The 19,431-nt window shown below is 43.6% G+C and overlaps 1 protein-coding gene across 5 annotated transcripts in view; it reads left to right on the forward strand.

Annotated features, from left to right (window-relative positions):
• KIF16B (kinesin family member 16B) overlaps positions 1 to 19,431 on the forward strand; it is a 603,866-nt gene that overhangs the window by 117,968 nt on the left and 466,467 nt on the right. For 4 of the 5 annotated variants that reach the window (XM_073628236.1, XM_073628237.1, XM_073628239.1 and 1 more), the window contains exons 8-9: positions 12,693 to 12,861; positions 16,883 to 17,014. In XM_073628236.1, coding sequence (XP_073484337.1) covers positions 12,693 to 12,861; positions 16,883 to 17,014 — 301 coding nt within the window. The remainder of the gene's footprint in view (positions 1 to 12,692; positions 12,862 to 16,882; positions 17,015 to 19,431) is intronic. The other variant, XM_073628238.1, reaches the window with a different exon arrangement.

Here is a 19,431-nt window from a genome sequence, read left to right on the forward strand (position 1 = left end):
CAACATGCTATAGGACTTGTTGGAGAATGTGATTATGCTATAATAGTTGTTGGAAACTGGGGACATGCCTCAGAAAGTTGTCAAAGACTGGAGACACATTATTAGAGACTGCTAGCGATCACTGCTATTTACAGGGCAAAAAAAGAAATACAGATTAATGTATGAAGGTAATTTACGAGGACTGCACCAAAAGTTCCAAAGGGACTCAGGTTGGCACTAGGGACCCAAGTCTTCCACGTGGAAAACCTGTTACCGTGACAACTGTATAAGAGAGATAGATGACCTCTTATTCTGATTGTGTTATAAGTGGTCAGATTAATAAAACACCAGAGCCATTATTTACCAAGCTTAAGCTGGCCTTAATAATAATTATTATTAGAGCTGGACTTTTAGGCTAGGTTCACACGTCTGGTGCGAATTTCCCCTCAGTTTTCATTGTAAATTTTTTAAAAGCAGCTGTTCAGCAGTTCAGCTGAGATTTAGATGCTTTTCAGATGCAAATTTTTGGAGCTGATTTTATCTTTAAAATTAGCTGGTTGTTAAGGAGGGGGCTGGGAACCGACCGCCTAATCCTTGATTACGGATGACTCATCATCACAGCTAAATGTAATAAAGAAAAAAAAATTGCCAGCAATAAAAAATTGTGAAAAAACAATGTGGGGGTCCCACCCAATCCATACTAGGCCCTTTCGGGTCTGGTACGGATTTTAAGGGGAACCCCATGCCAAAATTGGGGGGGGGGGGGATTTTCTTTGCGTGGGGACCCCCCAAATCCAGACCCAGATGGGGGACGAGTGAATACAGGGGGGCTCTGGGTCATCGGATGGCACCGCCCCTTGTGACATCATTAACCGGTGCATGCTGGGCCAGGGTTGCTGATGGCACAAGGAAGCGGGGTCACCTGGTGAAGTCGCTGGGTGGTCCTGCCCCTTTGCTATTTAAGAGCTGGCAGACAGCAGGAGCCTTTGGTGCATGTGGACTTTTTTTTTTTTTTTTTTTAGGGGTTGGTGGGGGTGGCGGGTGTCGTCACTGACATTGGATCTACTCCGGGGGGACATTTTAATAAAGGAACTGTCAAAAACTGTATTTGTGTTTTTAATTTTTTTGACACTTTTTTTTTGGTCAATGAGTGAGGGGGCAATGTACCCCATACTCATTCACATGGGGGGGTGGGATTCCGGTAAGTCCCCTGCCTGCAGACCCCCACAACCACCGGCCAGGGTTGTGGTGAAGAGGCCCTTATCCCCATCAACATGGGGACAAGGTGCTTTTGGAGTGGAGGGGGGGCTCTGCCCCACAACCCTGGCCGGTGGTTGTGGGGGTCTGTGGACAGGGGGCTTGTGTTGAGGGCATGTGGCCTGGTATGATTCAGGAAGGGGCTCGGGGCGCTCGCTCGTCCCCCCCCTCCCCCCTTTCCTGGTCTGCCAGTCTGCATGCTCGGATTTTCTGTTCAAATTTGTTTTCAAAACTGATGAGATGCACAAATCAGGTGCGTTTCCATAGAAGGCAATGAGCCTGGAATACATACCTGAATCGCACTGCAGTGCTCAGAATACGCACAGGACTCTCTTTAAATTCCCAGCAAATTTGCACTGCGGCTGCACCGCTTATTACATAGTTACATAGTAGGTGAGGTTGAAAAAAGGCACAAGTCCATCAAGTCCACCCTATGTGTGTGATTATGTGTCAGTATTACATTGTATATCCCTCTATGTTGTGGTCGTTCAGGTGCTTATCCATTCGTTTTTTTGAAACTATCGATGCACCCCACTGAAACCACCACCTGTGGATGGGGATTCCACATCCTTGCTGCTCTTACAGTAAAGAACCCTCTACGCAGTTTAAGGTTAAACCTCTTTTCTTCTAATTTTAGTGAGTTAAACTCTTGTTAAACTCCCTTCTGCAAAAAAGTTTTATCCCTATTGTAGAGTCACCAGTACGGTATTTGTAAATTGAAATCATATCCCCTCTCAAGCGTCTCTTCTCTAGAGAGAATAAGTTCAGAGCTCGCAACCTTTCTTAATAACTACACTGAGCAAAATTATAAACGCAGCACTTTTGTGTTTGCCCCTATTTATGAGCTGAACTTAAAGATCTACGACTTTACGTACACAAAAGGCCTATTTCTCTCAAATATTGTTCACAAATGTGTGTTGGTGAGCACGTCTCCTTTGTCAAGATAATCCATCCAACTCACAGTTGTGGCATATCAAGATGCTGAGTAGACAGCATGATTATTGCACAGGTGTGCCTTAAGCTGGCCACAATGCCACAGATGTCGCAAGTTTTGAGGAAGCGTGCAATTGGCATGCTGACTGCAGGAATGTCCACCAGAGCAGTTGCCCTTGAATTGAACGTTCATTTCTCTACCATAAGCCATCTCCAAAGGTATTTCAGAGAATTTGGCAGTACATCCAACCGGCCTCATAACGATCGGGTTGCATAACCAAAGAATTTCTGCACAAATTGTCAGAAACCGTCTCAGGGAAGCTCATCTGCATGCTCGTCGTCCTCATTGGGGTCTTAACTGGACTGCAGTTCGTCATCGTAACCGACTTAAGTGGGCAAATGCTCATATTCGATGGCATCTGGCACTTTGGAGAGGTGTTCTCTTCACGGATTAATCCAGTTTTCACTCTACAGGCAGATGGCAGACAGCGTGTATGGCGTTGTGTGGGTGAGTGGTTTGCTGATGTCAACGTTGTGGATCAAGTGGCCCATAGTGGCGGTGGGGTTATGGTATGTGCAGGCGTATGCGATGGACAATGAACACAGGTGCGTTTTATTGATGGCATTTCGAATGCATAGAGCTACCACGAGATCCTGAGGCCCATTGTTGTGCCATTCATTCACAACCATCACCTCATGTTGCAGCATGATAATGCACGGCCCCATGTTGCAAGGATCTGTACACAATTCCTGAAAGCTGAAAACATCTCAGTTCTTGCATGGTCAGCATACTCACTGGACATGTCACCCATTGAGCATGTTTGGGATGCTCTGGATCAGCGTATACAACAGCGTGTTCCAGTTCCTGCCAATATCCAGCAACTTCGAACAGCCATTGAAGCGCAAAGGACCAACATTCCACAGACCACAATCAACAACCTGATCAACTCTATGCGAAGGAGATATGGTGCACTGCGTGAGGCAAATGGTGGTCACACCAGATACTGACTGGTTTTTGGATCCCTCGGACCCCCCAATATAGTAAAACTGCACATTTTAGAGTGGCCTTTTTATTGTGGCCAGCCTAAGGCACGTCTGTGCAATAATCATGCTGTCTAATCGGCATCTTGATATGCCACACTTGTGAGGTGGATGGATTATCTCGGCAAAGGAGAAGTGCTCACTAACACAGATTTAGACAGATTTGTGAACAATATTCGATAGAAATAGGCCTTTTGTGTACATAGAAAAAGTTGTATATCTTTGAGTTCAGCACATGATAAATAAGGGCAAACACAAGTGTTGCGTTTTATAATTTTGCACAGTGCAATATCCTCCAGACCCTTTATTAGCTTTGTTTGTCCTTCTTTGTACTCGCTACTTTTCCAGTACATCCTTCCTGAGGACTGGTGCCCAAAACTGGACAGCATACTGCAGGTGAGGCCGGACCATACTCTTTTAGAGTGAGAGATTTATCACTTTATCTGTGGAGTTAATCCCTTTTTTTAATGCATGCCAATATTCTGTTTGCTTTGTTAGCAGCAGCTTGGCTTTGCATGCCATTTGCTGAGCCTATCGTTTACTAGGACCTCCAGGTCCTTTTCCATCCTAGATTCCCCCAGAGTTTCTCCCCCCAGTGTATAGATTGCATCCATATTTTTGCCACCCAAATGCATTATTTTACATTTTTCTAAATTAAAACTCATTTGCCATGTAGTTGCCCACCCCATTAATATATGTGAACCAGCTGCATAGAAAGCCGGTTTGATTCACATGTCATGAAAATTGGATGCAGTTCAAAAGGCATCCAATTTGCTTTTTAGATTGTAAGCTCTAATGAGCAGGTCCCTCTGATTCCTCTTGTACCAAATTGTAATGCAACTGTAATGTCTTCCTTTATTTTGTTAAAGTGAATGTAAACCAAATGTCATCCTTTCTAAACTACTGCCATAGGGGTTATTTATAAGGATATACATGCCTCCTGCATGTATCTTTACCTGTCAAATGTCTCCCCTCTGTCTGTTATGAGACCCGAAAACCTGCAGATTCTGTGGGTGGGTCTGTTGTCTGGAGGTCCGTGGGTGGAGTGGTGGAGTCGTGATGTCAGTGGACTCCCCGCCCACCTCTACACTCCCCTTGTCAATATGCATTTCTCCTGTGTATTTCTAACACTGAACTTCTGCTAGATCTCTAACATCCAGTGAAAAGACAGGAAAGTAACCACATGACTTCAGCATGCCAAATCATGCTGAGGTGTGGAACAGCCAATCCTTGCAGAGCTGCTGAAGAAAGGAGTGGGGGAGGGAATTTAAAAATAAAGCATGTCTTAGGCTAGTGCACGAGATGTAAATCACCTGTCACTCACAGCAAGGGGGAGGATTTGACAACGTTTTTCTCTGTTTGAGAATAAAAAAAAATGAATCAGCGCGAAATAGTATATAAAAAAGAGCAGCAGCTGAACACCAGGGTCAAAATTCAAATCCCTCAGTAGACATAACAAAACCGAAAGTGCAGCGCTAGTAAATGGATAATATGAAAGGACTAAAAGCACAATACATTCCACCACAGTGTGTAAATAATCAGTCCATATATCCGGTCCACAAGAATCTTCAAAGTGTGGCAAAAGGCATGCTTCAAAAACGGTGATTCCAGGAGCCCACCACCACGGTAACAAATGGCCTCTCACCTGATGTAGTGGACCCTTTGATTATAGAGGGTCAAAACCGCCTTTATCATAAACCAATGAATATGCAGCACATCAGTCAAGGACTAATATATAATATAAATAAAAATGGCAAAAGGATAGTGCTCTCCGTTTGGTAAAAGCTTTATTTATTATGTAATTTTACATAATAAATAAAGCTTTTACCAAACGGAGAGCACTATCCTTTTGCCATTTTTATTTCATATGGCTGTATTGGAGTGTCCTGTACCTGGTCCTTGACTGATGTGCTGCATATTCATTGGTTTATGATAAAGGCGGTTTTGACCCTCTATAATCAAAGGGTCCACTACATCAGGTGAGAGGCCGTTTGTTACCGTGGTGGTGGGTTTTTCTCTGTTTGTCAAGTTTTATCTCACTGAACAATAAAAGAGGATTGTTCAGAGCTGGATTAACTCTTTGTGGCAAGACTGGGCTCAAATGATAGGAAAGCCTATTGTTCTGCTTCGCGTTATTGAACTGTTGAACGTGAGACATCAGATCTGTATGTATTCTTTATCCCGATTAACTTTGTAAAACTACAACATAAGCATAAACAAAACATATGTGTCAGTACATTAAATATTGTACAGCAGCCTCACTCTATCAGTGAGAGTACTCACAGACAATTCCATCATTAGTCCAGGAATGGTTTAAGAGCTCTTCTACATGCAGTCTGTTAGATCCAGGAGCAGTAATGAAATGAAGGAAATACAGTTCCAGGTTAAAGGTTACTGCCTTTTACTATGAGGAGAATCCTACTTCCTTCAAGCTCTGGCAAAGTAATAACCATCTCTGACCACTAGATGGCAACAATATAAACTAACATTACAGTATAAACTGTAAGAGTACATAGCACATATTATTATGAACAATATGGGCAGAACACTCCCTGTCTGGCATAATTTATTATGTCATTACCTAAATAACTACTGCTATGCCAAAAAAACATATAAACAGGAAAACTGAATCCTAGCTAGTCCGAGATCAAAACTATAATGTCAGTTATAGGTCTGAGATAAATTCTGGTGGTCTCATTTTTTACAGTTTTGACCTCCACCTTTCTAACCTCGCCATCCCTGCTTGGTAGAGTATTGACAATAAGTCCTATGGGCCACTCGTTCCTGCCCTCTTGGCTGTCCTTCAACAGAACAACATCACCCACTTTTACGTTTGGGCGATCCTCAGTCCATTTCCTACGGCGTTGCAGATTTGACAGATACTCTCTCTTCCATCTTTTCCAAAAGGTGTCTGCCAAGCATTGTTCTTGCTTCCATTGTTTCGCATGAACTTGTGTTGTACTTATGGTCCCAGATGGAGCAGACAAAGAGTTCACCTTTTGAGTCAATAACATTGCTGGGGTAAGGACCATAGGTGTATCTGGGTCTGAGGACACAGGAACTATAGGCCTGGCATTCATAATAGCCGTAACCTCTGCCATAAAGGTGCTTAAAGTCTCATAGGTCAAGTGAGCAGGTTTGGTTTGTAGCAACATAGCGTCCAAGATTCGCCTGGCAATACCCATAAGTCTCTCCCAGACACCACCCATATGTGAGGAGTGTGGAGGATTAAAGACCCATGTACATCCTCTGTCTTGGAGAAAGTCTTGCAATTGTGATTCGCTGTCACAAATGTTGAGTTCTTTGCAGGCTCCCACAAAGTTTGTCCCTCTGTCAGAACGGAGCAGTTTTGCTGGGCCACGAATTGAGAAGAATCTCCTCAAGGCATTAATAAAGCTTGATGTTGACATGGCTTCAAGTAGCTCTATGTGTACAGCTCGGGTGGACAAACAAGTGAAAAGGACTGCCCATCGTTTACTGTCCGCGCTACCTCCTCTAGTGCGACGGGTTAAAACAGACCATGGACCAAATACATCTAGGCCCACATTGGTGAAAGGTGGTTGAGCAATTACTCTGTCCTCTGGTAGCTCTGCCATCTTTTGACTTTGTAATTTTCCTCGCGGTTTGCGACAGATGACACATTTGTGTATAACAGCTGATACCAAGCGTTTGCCACCAAGAATCCAGAGACCTGCGGATCTAATTGCACCTTCTGTGATGTGTCGCCCTTGGTGAACTACTTGTTCATGATGGTACCTAACAAGCAGTGTCGCAACGTGGTGATCATAAGGTATAATGACAGGCTGTTTCTCTTCTTCTGAAAGTTCAGCAAGAGACAAACGTCCACCTACTCTCAACAACCCATTCTTGTCTAAAAAGGGGCTAAGCCTCCTAAGACGGCTTTGTTTTGGGAATGTCTTTTGTTTTTTTTGATGCAGTCAATTTCCTTCTGGAAATGTTTGTTTTGAACAGAAGAAATTATAACAGACTTTGCCTGCGCAAGTTCTACTAGATTGACCCGTTCATAGAAACTTTTCCACCTCCTGACCTGATCGCTATTGGTTTCTCTCCGGAAGGTTTTAGCGACATGGATGAGTCTGGCTAGGGTCTTAACTAATATCTTCCAGCAAGAAAATCTATTAAAGCAATGTGAGTGAAGTGTGGCTTCAGAAGCTTTGGTACTGAAACTCGTAATTTCTGATCTGATTTCAGGGTCAGCTTCAGGCTCTATGAGTGGATAAACATTAGCAGTGTCTATCTGCTCACAGTGTGGTTGGTACAGAAAGGATGGGCCTGAGAACCATATAGAGTTCTGAAGGCATGCTGCTTGAGTAGGTCTAGTGGCATAATCTGCAGGGTTTTGCTCTGTAGATAGAACCACTGATCTGGGTGTGAAGATAGCCTGATTCTATTCACTCTGTTGGAGACATACAGATGGAACTTCCTAGTGGTGCTGCAAATGTACCCTTGGACAGTCTTGCTGTCAGTGAAGAATTTCACAGCATCAAAGTCAGTGTCTAGTTCATCTGTGATTAGCTCAGACATTTCGACTGCAAGTACAGCAGCACACAACTCTAAACGAGGAATCGTGTGGGCTGGTTTAGGGCTTAATTTGGACTTTCCCATGACAAATCCAACATGACACACATTTTCTGCATCAATTACTTTCAAGTAAGCTACCGCACCTATAGCTGTGGTGGATGCGTCTGAGAAGATGCACAGCTCTTTCCTGCAAGCTGATGATAGAGATAGGGGCACATAGCATCTGTCTATCTTTAGGTGCTCTAAGGCTTGCAAGGATTCTGTCCATTGAACCCACTCGCTTAGTCTCTCCTGTGGAAGCAATGCATCCCATTCACTTTTCCCAGATGACAGTTCTCGAACCAAGACCTTGCCTTTTATTGTCACAGGTGAAACAAACCCTAGGGGGTCATAGAGGCTACTTACGGTAGATAGAATGCCTCTACGTGTAAAAGGCTTTTCCCTTGAGGAAACTCTGAAGACAAAACTATCTGTTTCTAGATCCCAACTTAGGCCTAGGCTTTTCTGCAGGGGAAGGGTGTCTGTACCTAGGCAGAGATCTTTAAGGTCCTTAGCTCTGTCTGCTTCAGGGAAGGCTTCCATTACTTTTTGGCTGTTGGAAGCGATTTTATGAAGACGCAGGTTGGATTCTGCCAGCATTTGCTTTGCTTTACTGAGGATGGAAATTGCCTCTTCGTGTGCTAGCAGAAGCTAGTCCATCATCTACATAAAAATGCCTTAATACGAAGTGTTTGGCTTCTTGTCCATAGCACTCTGCATTTTTCTGGGCAGCCTTTTGCATGCAGTATATAGCGACAGCAGGAGAGGGGCTATTACCAAATACGTGCACTTTCATTCTGTACTCGACAATTTCTTTGTCTATGTAATTGTCTTTGTACCAGAGAAAACGTAAAAAGTCTCTGTGGTCTTCTCGGACGAGAAAGCAATAAAACATTTGGCGCACATCTGCTGTGAAAGCAACGGGCTCTTTTCTGAAGCGCATGAGGACACCTAGCAAGGTATTGTTTAGGTCAGGGCCACTCAACAGTACGTCATTTAAAAAGACTCCTTTATACTCTGCGCTGGAATCAAACACTATTCTGATTTGGTCAAGTTTGTGTGGATGGTAAACACCGAACATTGGTAGATACCAGTGTTCCCTGTCTGTTTCAAGTGGTCCTGCAACTTCAGCGTGATCATTGTCTAGCATCCCTTTAATGAATTCAGTGAAATCTCTTTTCACTTCTGGCTTCCTCTGCAGAGTTTTGCTGAGTGAATGCAAACACTTCAGGGCTTGTTCCCTGTTACTAGGCAAAACACGTCTGGGTGTGCGAAAAGGGAAGAGGGGCCACCCAACTGTGATTGTCATCTTGGTAAGCCTCTCTATCCATAATCTGCAAGAAGGTCTGATCCTCTATAGAGAGGGCCTGTTTATCATCATCTTTAGTTTTCTGGAACACTGTAATCCCTAGATTGTCTGTCTCAATGTTGGAATTGACTTCTCCTTTACTATATAGAGTAGAGGAGTCACAGTGTTGTGTCAACCTGCCAAAGCTTTCCCTGACAATGAAGCTGTTGTGACAGGGACTGAGAAGGGATATGCGTCCATTTGTTAACACAGATGTCTTCAAAGTGGTAATATTGTCAGGCTGGTGCACTGTACCCAGGCAAACTTCTCTTACAATGACCCACCCCAGGTCCAGTCTCTGTGCATAGGGGGCATTATAAGGTCCATTGATTTGCTGGCGCACCTTGTGAACCTGAAGGATGTCTCTCCCAAGAAGTAGAAGGATAGATACATCTGGCTCAACAGCTGCGATAAGGTGAGTAATTGAGCGGAGGTGAGGGTGGTGATGGGCTACTTCTGGAGAGGAAATCTCAGTTTTGTCGTCAGGTATCATGCCACACTCTATTAGGGTAGGAAGTGGAAACTGCACTTTCTTATTGAAGGATTCAATGGTAAAGTCAGAAGCTCTTCTCCCTGTGGTTTCAATTGTCCCCGCACCTTAGAGTGTCCTTAGAGTGTATGGAACTGCACTTGCCTTAAGGTTAAAGATATCAAAGAAGTCTGACTTTGCAAGGGATCTGTTGCTCTGTTCATCTAGCACTGCATACATTTTCACTGCCCTTTCTCTTTTGCCAGTGGGATACACAGTCACTAAACAGATTTTAGAGCATGAACGTGCACTCTTGCCTTGTCCACATACTTCAGTGCAATTAGACATTACTGAGGAGAGTGTGATCTCTTGTTGCTCCCTGCCCTGATCTTTCTTGGGTTCTAAAGTCTCTAGTGGGGCAGGAGCATGGCCTGGGTGCAAAGCTGCAATATGTCTCTCACTGCCACATTCTGTACATTCTACTGGTATTTTGCAGTCTTTAGCAACGTGATAAGTAGATCCGCAACACTTAAAACAGATGCTGTTCTGTTTAAGGAAGGACATCCGCTCTGCAATAGGTTTGCTTCTAAAGCCTTTGCATTTCTTTAGTGGATGTGTTTTTTTGTGTATTGGGCAATGTCTATCAGGGTTTTCTATGGTGTGTACCTTGTGAGTGCTTTGATAGTCTGTGACTTCTGAAGGTACAGCTGTTTTGTGTGTGGATACAGAGGTCTTACCGTGAGGTCTGTGAGGTTTCTCAGGTCTGTGTGATTGATTGCCGCTGGTGGTGAAGGCGAAACTGGGATCACTTCGGATTTTCGCTTGCTAACGGACAAACTTTGAAAACACAGAGAAAGGGGGGAAAGCGACTCCATAATCTTCTTTGAATTTACCTCCCACAGACATCCACTTGTCTTGCAGATTTGAGGGTAGTTTCTCTACTATGGGATTAGTGCCTCTAGCTGTATCTAGGTATGAAATTCCTGGCAAGTAGCCATCCTCTTTGGCGTATTCTATCTCTAGTAAAAGATCACTTAGTTCTTGTAACTGCACGTTGTCTCTGTAGCCCACCTTGGGAAAGACTTCAAGTTTTTTCAACAGTGCTCCTTCTATTACCTCTGGGGATCCATACGTTTCTTCTAGTCTTTTCCAGGTCATGTTGAGTCCTGCTGCAGGGTTGAACAGGTTTGCTCTTCTCATACTCTTAGCATGCTCTGCTGACTCGGTACCAAGCCATTTTATCATGAAATTAAGCATTTCTGCTGGTGAAAAGTTCAGACCTTCAGTGGCATTCAGAAAGGAAGATTTCCATGCCCAATAGTTTTCAGGACAGTCATCAAATTGGAGAAAGCCTGAGCTTACCATTTCTTTGCGGATGAGATATTTGGTGACATCCACTGCACATTGTTATTCGCACATGTAATCTATAGGTTGAGGTGATGGGAACACTTGTTTTTTGTTCTTAGGGGTTTCTGGTGCTTCATTCTTGATTTGCTGGCAGCCGCTGACCTCATGTGGTTGATTAGGCCTGCTCAGGGGGCTTGTTGATTTCGGCCTGAATTCCTTTGCTTCAGGTTTAAGAGACTGTTCCTTTGCTTGCGCAGTAGTGAGGTTCTGGATGTACTCACTTGTACGATCTGCAGAGAATAGAGGTTTTCCTGGAACCTCTGAGTCTTTATATGATTTTTCACTTCCAGAACGATTTGTTCCCATGTAGGCAGCGGCCTCTGCTTCAGCTGCTGCAGCAGCAATCTGTCGCTGCAGGATGAGCAATTTTGATTCTAATTCCGATTCTTCTTGTGCGATGGCAGCTTTCTTTGCTGCTAACTCCTGCATCATCATGGCTTCTTTTTCTGCGTACTGTAGCTGGATGCGGGCGGCTTCTGCCTTGGCACAGGCTTTAACTGCTGAGGACATCTTGCTAGCCCGTGAACATCTGGACACATGCGAATGTGCATCGCTGGGCACTGGGAATGTTCTCCCTGCCTTGCTGTGTTGGCGGTAGCATGTCATCTGCCTGGTACTTTGTTCCTGATCTGAGACTCATGCTGCAGTAATGGCGTCTCAGTTTATTCATGTCTTTTTACTGTTCTGCTTCGCATTATTGAACTGCTGTATAACACTAGTCAGACAGCTTAACAATAATTCAGAAGTCAAGAAACGTGAGACATCAGATCTGTATGTATTCTTTATCCCGAATAACTTTGTAAAACTACAACATAAGCATAAACAAAACATGTGGCAGTACATTAAATATTATACAGCAGCCTCACTCTATCAGTGAGAGTACTCACAAACAATTCCATCATTAGTCCAGGAATGGTTTAAGAGCTCTTCTACATGCAGTCTGTTAGATCCAGGAGCAGTAATGAAATGAAGGAAATACAGTTCCAGGTTAAAGGTTACTGCCTTTTACTATGAGGAGAATCCTACTTCCTTCAAGCTCTGGCAAAGTAATAACCATCTCTGACCACTAGATGGTAACAACATAAACTAACATTACAGTATAAACTGTAAGAGTACATAGCACATATTATTATGAACAATATGGGCAGAACACCTATACTCTATATTATGACATAAAAAAAAAAAAAAAATCGGGTTTGCATCCACTTTAAGCGCTGTGAAAACTGTTGGCGCTATAAAAAACCTGTATAATAATAATAATAATAATGATAATAATAATATTAATATATTGTATGTGTTGTGATTTATTTATTTATTTTTTTACACTGGTTAGTCAGCATAGGTGTTAGGAGGAGAGAGAGAGCATGTTTAAGACTACAGTAGTTAGGATTTAGCCGGAATTCTACTTTTAAAGGTAGAGTGGATGGGCAGCACTTATGATTCCTACCCTTTTCCCTTTGCAGCCCAAATTTCCTCTCTAATTATAGGTGCAGTTTAAGTTCTGTTTTGCACCTGTGACAGTTGGCAGAGCCTGCAAGTTATGTTAATTTAATCAAGTGAAGTTTCCCTCAAACTAAAGTTATTGTCTTGTATTTCACCACTTCGTGTCACTTTCCGCACTGGCAGTTCCATGCCAACCAGTTATTTTAATCTGTCTAATTTGTTTCTTTCCACCAGGCTAAATTTGATGCTGAGATGCCTTGTGAGACAGTAAGCAAGATTCATTTAGTGGATCTGGCTGGAAGTGAGAGAGCCGATGCTACCGGCGCAACTGGCGTGCGACTTAAAGAAGGAGGAAACATAAATAAATCTCTTGTAACTCTGGGAAATGTCATTTCTGCCTTAGGTATGCTGCTATGTTTTATATTTTTAAAGGTACAGCCTCGTTTTTGACCAGGATTCGTGCTACATCCATATTTAGGATGTAACATTAAACAAGGTCAGCATGCACAGCCCCATAACCTACTGCCTCCCCCTTCCTTTACATGATCCTGCTTAAAATATGGGCCTAAAGTACTTTCGTTTATGCGCATTCATACGCATTTGTGCATATACATGAGTAAAATCTGCAGAACTACGTGTGTAAATTCTGCAGCTGTTTACTACTTTTTATGTGTACAACTAAACGCAACGCATATTTTCGTATGTAGATGCAGCTGTGTGTATGGGCTCATTGATTACTATAGTGCTGCGTTTGCATAAAAAAAAGCTAAACGCAGCGTTATTTTCTGTCCGTGTGAATGAGTACATACAATATGTTTTTAACTTTATGGCTGTAAGGATATTATATTTTGATAAAAATAAGTTGGTGTTTATATTTGATCCTCCTTGATGGACGATTTAGCAGTAGTTTGACATTTTTTGTTTTTGTTCCTTCCTCCACTTGAGACCACATGACCACTGTTTAAGCGATAGACTGCTGTTCTATCGAAAAATGCCCTCCGTTGAAAAATGCCTCCGATTGGTCTGAGCATGCGCAGTACGCAACGGCACTCCAGCTGATATGTTGATCAGCTGTCGTGATGTCAACACGGCGCATGCGCAGATCGTCGGGGGCAGTATCCGACGATCTGTTAATTGCAGAGGGAGAATGCAATTGTCAGATTCTGCCTCGCTATTTCGGGGCGGGTTGTGGGTGTGTTTAAGGGCGGGTTTGTGCTTGTTTGTTTTAAGCCGCCCTTAGACACAGCCAAAACCCGCCGTTAAACACACTCAACCCGCCGTGCAACAGACGGGGAAAACTCACCGTTCAATACAGCCAAAACCTGCCCCGCAACATTGAGGCAGAATCTGACAACTGTGTTCTCTCTCTGCGCTTAGCAGATCGTCAGATACTGATCAACATATCAGCTGGAGTGACGTTGCGTACTGCGCATGTGCAGACCCATCTGAGGCATTTTTCGACAAAGGGCATTTCTCGATAGAACACCGGCCATACAGGGTTCAAATCTGCTGAACTGGCCGAGATTCGAATCGCTAATGGGCAGGCCGAAAGTACCAAAGAGGGGGGATTTCGGGACTTTGAATGAGGTGGGTGAGAGTGGCTAAATGATAAGTCGGTTTTGAAAAGGATACCTTTTATTGTCAAAAAGCATCACAGCATAAATTAAATGCAATGAGTAAATATACAATCACATGTTAAAAACCATGTATGGTGAAAACAGTAATGCGGCTTGACAGGCCCATGGTATGGTAAAAGGTAAGATCTGCCATGTGGAAACAAATTAAGATCACAACAATCTAGTGCATACAGTATTTTAGAATCAATAAATATCTACAGAACAGGTGCATCCAGTATGCCTGACGCGTTTTGTGTATATAAAATTACACTCTTCGGGGACAGGTGCACTTGAGTATACAACAAAACATGAATAAATACATATGCACCATGGTTGAAACCGTATGTGGGAGAAGTATATACATATAGGGAGAGAGATGGAAATTCATCCCTATGGATTCTTATGCTGCGTACACACGGTCGGAATTTCCGACAGAGTCCGATGTGAGCTTTTCATCGTATATTCCGACCGTGTGTATGCCCCATCGGACTTTTTCCGTCGAAAATTCAGACTGACTTAGATAGAGAACATGTTCTGTATTTTTCCGATGGAAAAACTTACTATCGGAAAAACCACTCGTCTGTATGCTGTTCCGAGGCACCAAAAACGACGCATGCTCTGAAGCAAGTACGAGACGGAAGCGGTCTGGTAAAACTCGCGTTCGTAATGGAGATAGCACATTCCTCATGCTGCAAATTCTTCAACCTTTTAATGTGGACAAGAACGCACTGAAGAACAGATACAAACCCCACAAGCACAAACTGAAGAGCAGTAACGGACTGAAAAGCACGAAAGCTGAAAAGCACGAATCGTCTCTCACCAAACTTCTACTAACACAAGATTAGCAGAAGGAGCCCAAAGGGTGGCTATTGAACTTCCTTTTTCTAGTCCCGTCGTACGTGTTGTACGTCACCGCGTTCTGGACGGTTAAAACTTGGTGTGACCGTGTGTATGCAAGACAGCTTGAGCGGAATTCCATCGGAACTCCGTCGGAAAAACCTTCAGAGTTTATTCCGACGGGAAAACCGGTCGGTGTACAGGGCATTACAAGCCTGTAGAGTCTGAATCTGTGCATCCAGACAGGGAGGGCTGCCCAAAGGTATCATTCCCGGGAGCTGAGGTCAGAACCCGGCATTGAACAGACTGGGCGCATACCATGATCCCAACAAAGATGAGAAACACATAGCCAAATGGTAGTAGGTGTGGGTTCAAATTCTGGGTGCATTGTAAATGCGTATTACAGTGTACCACTAATGAAATGTGCTATAATAGAAACCCAACACCACAAATCCAATTAAAGGATATGAGTGTGATATAATAAATGGGCTGGATGGACTATAGCCGCAGTAAAGATGTGGGTTAAAGAACCATCATGAAAGGAAGTGGAGGGGAAAAAAAAGAAAAAAGTGTGAAAAATGACAACTAAATACTAAAGGGGCATAAGTGTCAAAAAGGTGAGCAAATAATTACCTGTAGTAAAAAATATATTCGTATGTGGTCCATGGAGGTGCAGTGAGAGACAGGACGTGCTGCCTGGTGGGGAGGCTGACAGTGAATGGGAACACTATATGTGATCAGTGGGCTCCTCCCAACGTCACACAGGTACAACAATTAGGAAGGGGAACATATCTGCCAGAGGGGAGCCCACCGCCCATCAAGCTAGGCACATAAATTGATCGATCAAGCAACTTGGATACAACCAGCCTGCCAAATTCTCTTGTGATTATCACTAACGGCTGCTATAGCTGCATTGTCTTCTCCCGGTGGGAACGGCTTCCCACCGCCCACCCCCCCCCCCCCCCCCCCCCCACCAGGAGCAGACAATCGCTCAGCAGGAAGGACCCCCCTGTCTGCACTGTCTGCGTTAATGGGGAAATCGTGCAAATGTATTTCCTGCAACCCGATGCAGGGAAAAAAAATGTGCAACGTGTATGGCCTGCCTTAGTTGGGTGATGTATTGACTGACGGAGCCTATAACAGTAGGCTACCTAGGACAGGTCAGTGTTAAAGCTGGAGTCCGGCGACCAATCCCTTTTTTTTTTTTTTTTTTTTTTTTTTTTAGGTCATTGAGACACTTTGCTAACCCCAAAATAATACTCACAGTTTGGGTGTAATATTTCCGCCTCTGTCTGTTTAAAGAATAACTTAAAAAATGTGATGCTGGCTGTTTCCATCTTGCTTGTGGGCATGTGAAGCCCACAAGCATTGATTTCCTGGATGCGGTGAATGCTGTTCATTCACAGTTTGTTCACACGAATGATCATTGTTTCCGCACTGAATCTTGGGAAGCCTGACACTAAGCTCCGAGGAGACATTGCGGCCCCGGGGAAAGGCAATAAACACGCCTATTCCCATGGGAGGAGAGACAGGAAGTGCCACAATAAAGTACAATATAAAGGTAATTACATCGATAATGTTCGTGCGGCATTTGAACATCTATGCAATTAACTGAAGGGGGTAAGATTAAGTTAAAAATTTGAGTGGAACCCCGCTTTAAGCAAATATATACAATGTATGGCTTTGGAGCAGTGGGGGAGGAGGGTGTAAAATAGGAAAGTCAACCTTGCAGACCGTGACCGGTCTTTCAAGCTGACATTGCCTCGCACAGTGTCCATTTCATTGTTATTGTTGCACTCAGTGTTTTGTAGCTTTGACATATACTGTAATATGCCTTGCCGTGGTCCATTTAAAAGTTTAAATTATGTTGTCTACTTTATGACTGTAAAAATGCAGAGAATATCCTGGGGGGGGGGAAGTGAAGCCTATTCCTTAAAAATGATTTTCGCCTTTTTTCTTCTTTGTTCTCAGCTGATTTATCTCAGGACGCAACCAACCATCTTGCAAAGAAAAAGCAAGTGTTCGTGCCTTACCGGGATTCTGTTCTGACTTGGCTGTTAAAAGATAGCCTGGGAGGAAACGCTAAAACTATAATGATTGCCAGTAAGGTTTTAGTACTCCTCTATTTTTAATCACTGCTTTATATGCTCAGCTGTACTGTGCCACTCTGTATTTCTCTATTTAAAGATGCAGAAAACATTTAAAGAACAACTTCAGACAAAGATGGACAATTAAAGGATAGCTTTAAAAAAGGCCTAGATGCATCTGTAAATGCACAAAATATAAGTGGATATTCCTATTTAGAGGTAATAATGACCGGGGTAGTTGATCCAGGGAATATTTTTTGTTTGCCTCCCTCCTCCTATAGGATAATGTGTGTGTGTATATATAGAGGCTTTCCATTTGTGTGTGTGTGTGTGTGTGTTTTTTTTTTTTTTTTTTTATTGGTTGAACTAGATGGACCAATGTCTTTTTTTTTTTTTTTCAAATTGCATAATTTAGCTTCTGTGATGAACCAAAAAAAAACAAAAACCTTTTGTGTGGCGATAGTAATCATTAGGGGATATTTTACTAAAACTGGTGCAAACAGAATTTGGTGCAGCTCTGCACATTAACCAATCGGCCTCCAGGTTTTATTGTTAAAGCTTAAAGGGGCTGTAAACCCTTGTGTTTTTTCACCTTAATTCATCGTATGCATTAAGGTGACAAAACTTCTGAAAGTGACTGGCCCCCCAGCCCCCCCAGCCCCCCTGTTTTACTCACCTGAGCCCTTTGTTCCCTCGGCAGAGACGCACTTGCCTTCTCTGCCCGGGGTTCTCAGCTCTTAATTGGATAGATTGACAGCAGCGCAGCCATTGGCTTCAAGGCAAGAATTAAAAGCAAAAATCCAAATCATATAACAATGTACATAAATGAACTCTAAATAGGATGAGGAAATGGTATTAAGAGTAGAGTCCGTGATGTAACACAGCAGATGAGATGATGGAGGTGATATGTGTAGTCCACATTCATGGCAACCTTCCGGTGGGAGTGAAAGCCATATTCCCAAAAGACACTGTAAACCAAGGAAACGGAGGCGCCTCTGGGTGCAGACTTTAAAACAATTTAATATAAAAAGACAACAGCAGGGTTTGCACTCACATTTAAGAAGGAGGTTTACAGCCATTGGCTTCGGCTGCTGTCAATCAAATCCAATGACGCGGGTGCCGAGTCCGGCATTCTGTATATGGAAGCAAATGCTGGACTCGGGAGCGCGCCCGCAAGGTAACCCCCCCCCCCCCCGGGAGAGCGCTTCTCCCAGGGGGTTTACCGTTGCAAGGAGGAGCCGTGAGTGCTGCCGGGGGACCCCAGAAGATGAGGTTCAGGGCCACACTGTGCAAAACGAACTGCACAGTGGAGGTAAGTATGGTATGTTATTAAAAAAAAAAAGAGGAAGGTTTACAATCACTTTAACTGAGCAATCTAAAACGCGGAGCTCCACCCAAAAAGGGCAAGTTTTGCTTTAAGGCCTCCTCCCTGCCTCCTCTTTTTGAAATGGAGCATTTGGTGAGGATGGGGAGTGTGGCTACCCTATTTTGACAGGTACAGTGCCTTGAAAAAGTATTCATACCCCTTGGCATTTTCCACATTTTGTCATGTTACAACCAAAAACGTAAACGTATTTTAATGGGATTTTATGCGGTAGACCAGTAGTCCCCAACCTTTTTGGCATGCGGGGGTAAAGGTTTTTGTTTTTTTGCGGGCAATGGCTAGTGTTAGCGCTTCAATCATCACAGCACCATGCTTGATATGGTGTCAGGGTGATTTAAGTGCATTATTTCTCTTATAACATTGTAGTAATAAATGAAATAGTTCAACTCGCTATAATGCAGAATCAGTGGGAGCCCTGAGCATGTCACTTGCCATGCAGCCTGCCACCAGATGTGGATTGTCACTTGCCACACCACCTTCCACGTTGCCTGTCATAAGATGTGGATTGCCACTTGCCATGCCACCTGCCACGCTGCCTGTCACCAGATGCAGAATGTCACTTGCCATGCTGCCTGCCACCACTGCATTGGTGGCAGCACTGGTCCATTTAGCACAGATGTAGGCCGCCTGCCCAGGTGTCTCATGCCGGGCCGCACCCGCGGCCCGGCTGCAGAAAGACCATGGCCCGGTAATGGGCCGCAGCCTGGGGGTTGACGACCCCTGTGATAGACCAACACAAAGTGGCACACAATTGTGAAGTGGAAAGAAAATGATAAATGGTTTTCAAAATTGTTTACAAATAACTATCTGAAAAGTGTGGCATGCATTTGTATTCAGCCCCGTTACTCTGATACCCCTAACTAAAATCACCTAATTTGTAAATTGAGTCCACCTGTGTGTAATTTCATCTCCGTATAAATACAGTTGTTCTGTGAAGCCCTCAGAGGTTTGTTAGAGAACCTTATTGAACAAACAGCATCATGAAGGCCAAGGAACACACCAGACAGGTCAGGGATAAAGTTGTGAAGAAGTTTAAAGCAGGGTTAGGT

This window comes from Aquarana catesbeiana, linkage group LG04 (genome assembly GCF_042186555.1).
Source record: "Aquarana catesbeiana isolate 2022-GZ linkage group LG04, ASM4218655v1, whole genome shotgun sequence".
Classification (NCBI taxonomy): domain Eukaryota; kingdom Metazoa; phylum Chordata; class Amphibia; order Anura; family Ranidae; genus Aquarana; species Aquarana catesbeiana.